This window comes from Rhinolophus sinicus, linkage group LG03, assembly GCF_036562045.2.
Source record: "Rhinolophus sinicus isolate RSC01 linkage group LG03, ASM3656204v1, whole genome shotgun sequence".
Lineage (NCBI taxonomy): Eukaryota > Metazoa > Chordata > Mammalia > Chiroptera > Rhinolophidae > Rhinolophus > Rhinolophus sinicus.
In genome coordinates, this window is record NC_133753.1 from 27,110,759 (window position 1) to 27,118,605 (window position 7,847).

At 43.3% G+C, this 7,847-nt stretch overlaps 1 protein-coding gene across 1 annotated transcript; it reads right to left on the reverse strand.

Annotated features, from left to right (window-relative positions):
• Positions 1-4,545: 4,545 nt before the first annotated feature.
• Positions 4,546-6,699, reverse strand: LOC109439724 (disintegrin and metalloproteinase domain-containing protein 21). The gene has a single exon (XM_019719985.2). It carries the CDS (start codon positions 6,682-6,684, stop codon positions 4,546-4,548), a length of 2,139 nt encoding a protein of 712 aa, XP_019575544.2. The 5' UTR covers positions 6,685-6,699.
• Positions 6,700-7,847: the final 1,148 nt, after the last annotated feature.

Below are 7,847 nucleotides of genomic sequence, written 5' to 3' on the forward strand. Positions count from 1 at the left end.
CCCGCTTCCCTGAATATCCTGACCCTCAAATTTACTTGTCTGCCAAAGTAGTTCTAGCATCTCCACCTCAATTATTGTTGTCCGTCAGCATTTCAAATCTTAAAAGATGCAATAATTCCAGTAGCACATTAGGATAAGCTCTGGGCATCTTTGCAATGATGTTAAATCCTGAGCACCTCTGTATGAAAAAGCTTCCCGCTGTATAATCTTATATTCTATTTCTCCTGATACAGTATCCCAGGATCAATTCCTACACATGTTCTCTTAGCTTGTGATGGCATTTATTAGGCAGCTCCCAAAGCTCTCTTGACCAGTGATCCAGTTACTCTCCTACTAATAATGGTACTAACCCTAGTTAGTGGTCTAGATGCAATGAGGGGAAGTTAAGAACAGATCTTCAGGAAGATAAGCATAATCTTTGGTGAAACAGGGTCTCCAGGTCATGAGAGGCTTCTGTCTTTTAGCAAAGGGTAAGAAACAAGTTCTGGTGGTCCAAGGTGTTCACGAGAATCTCAGAATTCAATTTTTTAAGTGCATCCACTCAACTGTCCTCATCCAAAATCTCAGGATAGCACTTCTTCCCTAATAGGACCTCTGATTTTTACATAGGAAACATACTAGAGCTCTGAATTCAGCAATCGTTATAATCTTGCATATTTATGAGAAATCTTGGGTATTATTTTCAACACGGTCTATAGGATGAGATTCTCTTCAAACGGTGTCACAGAGATCTTATGACTTTCACACCATGCCTGAGTTATTTGACCCGAACCTCTCATTTTCTTTCTTCATGGCTTCTTCACCAGTTAACTAACTTCATCATTCTCATATTCCTAATTCAAGTACGAGAGCTATTGTATAAGCCAGGGCAGCACTTCTATGTGTACCTCATCCTAACACACCACAAGTGAGTCTTAGCTTCTGATGCTGCAGCGAATCTTCTGGCTGCACTATGAGTCCTAGTTGCCATCTGACAATTCACTGACCCAGTTCTAGAATCTCACATCCTATGGATCTGCCTTTTAAGGATCACTTCTGGTCCCAACGGTCCCTGACCCTGAGGCCCTGAGACAGGATTTATCTGTGACGAGTTTATTTGGGATACAATTCCAAGATGTGAGTGCATGGTGATGAAGTAGGAAACCGAGACTGGAAATGGTTAAAAGCAAAGCAGGTATAGATTCATGGGTAAGTGACCATGTGAGGAACCAGGATTCAATTCTAATGTGGCCTGAGAGACACTGTCAGATACCTCAGAATTGTCCCCTGAGGACAGAGGAAGCTGTGAGATGTATTCACAAAACACATCTTGTTGGTTAAGAGTTGCTTCCAGATGTATTCACTCCGTCTTGCTCCCAGCCTGTTCCATGAGTGGACCAAACACACTCCTATAAAGTAGAAAGCCATTAGTGTTGGTAGGAATTGTCACCCTTACAACAGAAGATATATTTGCATTTAATCCTTACCCCAGCATCTGTTTTCTAGGGAACCTGGGTTCAGTAGATGCCGATGGTTCACCCTACACCCCCCTGTCCAACCTGAGTTCACTGGCAGCTGTAATAGACAGTGTCCATTCCTACTTCAAGTGTTGAATCTCCCTTCTTTTCCTGACAGCTTTCTCCTTCCCCAAGGAGGAATACTCCGAGTTGGGTTCTCAGAAATTCTTAGAGTCCACAGGGGATGACCCCAGTAGCTCACAGGGGAACCTTGCTCATTAATATGCTCTTGTATGTGCTTCCAAAATAAACTAATCCCACTTAAATCCTGGAGTCAGTATCTGCTTTTTGGGGAATCCAGATTAAGACAGTACGTAAGACTATGTTTGTCATAAGGGGCTTAATCCTACAAAATTACAAAAAATATAAAACCCAGTATCAAAGAATATTAGATTGATATATTTGACTATAATCAAATATAACTTAATGAAAAAAAAGCCAAACAAATTTCAAAAGAGAATCAATAAATTGGAGCAGCTGCCTTTTGTCTCCACACGGACATATACACTTAAAACACGTGGATCTCAGGTAAACTGGGATCTTTGTCCCAGTTTAATCAGATTGTGTTCTTGATTCCCGTTTCCCTGTTTCTATGGCTCCACTAGACATCCTTTTCTTCTTTCTGTCCCTTGCTGGTACATTGTGAGACTCCTCATCTATTCGTAGAGTGCCTCAAAGGGATGTCCATATAGTGACAGGAGCACACACGTAGAACACATAACATTTCACAAGGAAATGCTTTTCCAAAGATATGATGTTTGAGCTCTATTGAGAGTAAAATTGGAATTTTCTACGGCAGGGGTGGAGTGGGTGTGGGGGAGGGTGGTAAATGTAGTCACACAACCGCCTAGCCAACTGTCCCCCCGTGTCTTTCCTTAAGGAAAGAAGAGTCTGTGAGACTGTGCCTTTCTGGGACTCTGTTCCATCCTTGTGTTTACACCTTATGTCTCTCTGTCTGGTCCCCAAAAGATGGTTTGCAGCCAAAGACAGGTAAGATAGCTCACGGAAGATACAACCTAAGCCAGGCGGAACCGAGTGGGGACCCCCAATGAGCTGCCTTAGAAAAATATGGGAAGGAGCCTTGCCTCCCCTTCCCCCTGCCTGGGAAAAGCTGTTGCTGGCTCTGGCTTTTCCCTTACACATGTTTGTGAGAGAAGTCATGAGGAAAACAAAGATCAGTTCTCTCCACTTGTCTCAATGGAGCTGTTACAATAGGAGAGACTTGACCCTGAGAGGGTACATACCTTAGGTAAGACATCATGGGACCTTGTGCTCCGGCTGTTTACAGACAAACGGTGATTGGAATAAACATTTTTCTGCTATGATGTATGAGTCTCACAGACCGTGTAAGAAACAATGTTACTTTCTTGTATTTGTATATCTATCAATAAAAACCTTCAGTCGGCCTTATTCTGGGCTCCAGTCCTCTGAGACTGAGAGACCCCTGGCCTTCTGAGAGATTTAACTGCATTAAGTCTCTGTTTGTTTTTTTCTTAAAAACTTAACCCAAACCGCCCCTTCTCGCACCCTCACTGCCCGCGTTGCGCTGGATGCGACAGGTAAACAGCGTTTTGGGAATAGGAATTGCCTGTACAGATGTGTAGTTGCAAGACACAGCAAGTATAGTCAAAACAGAAAATAGCCAGAGGATGCAAAGTGTGCAAAGCATAATGGAAAATGTATCAAAAATGTTGCTTGACTCAGTTTACAAAGGGTGGTGTTCAGAAATTATGTGGACCATATAGAGAGGTTATCTGGTTAGATACGTGTTTTCAAGAGACACGATTTCCAAAAACACTGAGAATAGACTGAGGAGAAGACAAACTGGGGACACAGAGACTGACGAAGGGGAAGTACCAAATGGAGCATTATAAATACACGTTTTAAGGTTTCAGTGTTCAATTTTGAGCAATAGCTGTGATAGTTTTAAAAACAGGAGGAAGGTTTATTTTCACTTTTCCTAATAAATTTCATGCAATTAATAATTCATTTATATTAATTCATTGAAATATTTTTGTGTATTAGGCAATGTTCTCGGTATTGGATACAACAGTGAGCACAACAGATAAAAAGAACTCTGCCCTTAGGGGGGGAGTATATTCTGGTATTCAAAGAAAATACTCCAAGAGGATATCCAAACGGCCAAATTAAGGCAAATAGAGCACACAAACCTGGCTAGAAAGCACAGAGGGAACAGGGTCAGGAGTTTTCATTAAACAAACATCAGTTTGGTTACATCTTGACGGGAAGTTCTCTCTTTTTTTTTACTTTTCTTTTTCTTTTTTTTGGTTACCAAAGAAACCCAAGAGGTTCGTTGGGACAAGCAATATTATCATCTTCCTTTTCAGGATGTTAGAAAATTTAATTTTCCCATCTTCCTTACATCTTTTGATAGCAGTAGACGATGTCACTGCAGGGAATCCCATCCCGCACATATCCGTCTTCTGGGCACTGATGAGATGTCCCATTGCACCACTCTGGAAGGTCATGTTCATGACCTGATGTCTACAGAGTTCCCCCGGTAGCATGAACTTGCAGTCTTGGTTTGTTCTATGCTTATCATTGGGAAGATACTTCCATGATTCCAAATTCCAATCCCAATCAAAATAAGTACCCAACTGCTGATAAATGGAATCCACTATGGGGACAAGAAATGTAACGTCTGCACCTTTGAGAAGTTACTCTGGGAGTAAGTAAAGAGAGGCCAGACTCACCCTGGGAACTCCTCATATGTCCGTCTCCTGCCTTTCCCATGAGTCCCATCTGCGCTCAAGAAACACAAGGAGGACTAATTCAGAGGGAAAATGGAGCTTTATTTGCCGCTTACGACAATGAACAGAAGTTGGGAAGATGTTAGGAATTACTTTTGCTTGATGGCAATGTTTGTCATACTGACAAAAGGAAGGTCTGTTAATTTTTCTGTAAACTGTCAGAAATGTGCTCAGTTTCACCCATGTCAGATTTCTACCTCCAAGAAACTAAAAGTTAATAATGCATAGGACATTAAATTAGAAGCATTTTCTTAGTCTGAAGGGTGAGCCTTGGTCTCCTAGAGAGCAAAATGTTTTTGAAGGTACATAAATGCAGTTGTCAACAGCAAAAGAAAAATAGACAAACTGAGAATTATAACTAGTGGAAAGAAAACTCCTCTTCTGGCAGGTGCTGGGCCACTGTCAATGCTACCTCCATAGCCTCTGTTTAGGCAGTAGGGCGGGGACCACCCATAGCCACAGTGGCAGTGATGTTTATTATTGCAGACCCCCTTCATGTTGCAGGTCTCAGGCAGGCAGACTTGTGACAGAAGAGAGAGACTGACACATTTCTTGTGTATGCAGATCTTTCTTGAACCACACACAGTGCCATCTTTCACTTCACCAACCTGAGGTGTGTGCATCCCTAAATGGTACCCGATTCCCCAGCAGGAGACACCATTGATGTGAGTGTGCTGCAAAGCAGAGTGATCTCTCAGGTGGGGAATGTCTCCCACATTCTCACACTGAACTCTCCCACAAAAGGTATCTGAGGTATTGCATTTTAGGTATGCCGTGCCATTTATACCACAGTGGCCAAAACGGTTTCCCTGGGAGTTGATTTCTTTATAGCAATTCTGAGATGCACTCCTTGCACCTTCACCAAAAATCTCCCTGCACTGTTCGTCATGGTCATTACACCTCTTTTGATAGCAGTAGGCATTGTCACTGCAGGGAATCCCATCCTGCACATATCCATCTTCTGGGCACTGATGGGATGTCCCATTACACCACTCTGGAAGGTCACATTCATTGACCTGATGTCTACAGAGTTCCCCCGACGGCATGAACTTGCAGTCTCTGCAACAAAGCCCAAAAGCACAGGCAGCCCCAGGCCTCAGAGTGCAACTCAACAGACAGCAGGGATCTTGTTCACACTGCTTTGTAGATCCACAGTCACATTCCTCTTCCCCTTCAACCACACCATTCCCACAGCGCTTCAGCGTAAGGACTTCCCCGAGACTGGGAGGAGTGTGCAGACACCACCCCTGGTTTAAAGTGGTCTTTGTAAAATCTGCATAACTACAGTTAGTGAAGCTGTCTGCTGGCACTCTGACAGCATTCATGATGCAACCCCTTTGCCCACACAAACAGAATTCTTCATCATGTCTCATCCCCAAAGTGTGACCTAACTCATGGGCCACGGTGAGGGCAAAAAGAGACCAGGGGTCTCCTTGGAAATTGTTAACTCCACAATCAATAGGCGGACGACATATTCCGGCAACATAGGCTATCCCAAGTGTACTTATAAGTGGATTTTTAATGAAAATATGTGCAGCGTCATACTGTAGCCGGGAAAGACTGATGTGTTTCCACTGAGCAAAATCCTCCAGAACCTGCTCTATGCTAATCATTTGGAAAACATTTCCGTGATTCCAAATCTCCACCCCAATCAAAATCACGTAAGTGCCCAACTGCTGATAAATGGAATCCACGATGTTGACAACAAGAACTACATCCTCCTGCACCATTGAGAAGTTACTTTGGGAGTAAGTGAAGAAATTTTGATCTACCACGACAACCAGCTCCAGAAACCATGAGTGGGTCCACCGGTTATCAGTAGAATTTTGTCTCAGAGTCATTTCCTTAGCTTCTTCAAATTGTAACTGCTGGCGTGCTATTTCCTTCTTTGTTAAGCCACATCTAATAGGTGGGAATTGTGTCTCACTGGTGTTGATCTTATAAACCCAGTGTTCAAATGTAGTAGAGTGCGTGATGGGCTCGATTTCATAAGCAAGGTCATTTATTTGTAGCATTCCTCGAAAGCCCCCAGAACAGGTACTGAGGGCAACCAGGGACTCGGGGACCCCCTCCACATAACCATGATAGAAGCAGTCGTCAGGAACAAAAGCCTGATCCTCATGGAGGGCACGCTGGTCCGTGTAGGTGAACACCGAGAGGTGTCTGGAGACCAAGAGCTTCTTGACTCTCAAGTGGACAATATGTCTCCATCCCCCAAACTGAATGCTGTAGGAGAGGCAGCCTGGAGCCTTTGCACCTCTGCCCCTGCTGGTCACCTTCAAGGGGATCACCACTTCTGGGGAGCTGAGGTGTTGGGAGGGCCTAGCCAGGGAGAGGCCAGAAGGGGGCAGAGACACCCCAAGCCAGAGCAGCAGGAGAACAAGTTTCACTGACACTCGGGCCTCACCAACTACCATTATGGAGTCATCTATCCAGAGCAAAAGAGTGGGAGGCACTGCTGTTCTGACCCCTCCCTCTGAGCTGCTCATTGTGTAGATCTGACCTTTTAGGAGCTGAGTCCTGGCAGAACTGTCCATTAGAGCTGCGGTGCTGAAATTGAAAATAAAAAGAAGGGTGGGGAAGGTGGTGGGATTGGGTGAGGAAAGTGGGAGAGGGAAAGAAGTTAGTGGAGAAAAAGTGATTTTGAGTCACGATAGTGCTTTGGATTTGCTTTCACTAGATGGGGGTGGGAAGTTAGAGGGTTAAAGATAAGACAGCATTGGTCATATGTCGATAATTATTGAACTTGGATGATAGGTACTTGGATTTTCATTTAATCTGGGAAGGCTTGCATTAGGAGATATGAAAATGAAGATGCCTGACCCACTACCAATAATCTGGACACTGAATCCATTCCTAGTCAATACTTCCTTTACCCTGATTCACATTCCTCTATATCATACTTCTTTATGGAGCTTTCTATACCTACTTACCTTATGGAACTTGAGCTTCAACAGAATTTACTGCTTTTCCTAAAGTTCACCCAATTCTCAGAAACCCTGTGTACCTCTCGGTCCAGAGGCGGGGTTCCCATTCTTCACAGCCCACGAAGTCGTTTCCGAATCATTCATCCTGCTACATTTGACTGCGCTGATTTTCAAGCTTTCTTTCTCAGTCTTCCACTAACCACTCCCCCTCATTCTTCTATAAACTGAAAAGCCTTTGACACCTGACTGAGAGACTTATTCTTCACCGAATGTCCTACCTTTATCATGAAAACTGCTAAGAAGCATATCAACAACTCATCTGAAAACCAGAGGGGTTTTCATCATTTTTTAAACCTGTCCAATTCATCTTCAATGCACTTTAGATTACCCACCCACAGTTATAATATATACCTTTTTCATCACCAAACCAAACCAAACAAAACCATTTCTTACATCCTAAGCAATTGACCAGTCATGTTAATCCTTCCAGTTTCCCTTACTCTTGCTATGCCTATTTCTGAAACTCAAAGAACCCAAATACTTTTTTGTCTTTCATTATCTTCTATTTCTCTGAATCTCATGCCCCTGTCTTCAATTCCATTCCATTTGAGACTGGGCAATCTGGTTTTTTCACTTAAACCACCTTATGCCAA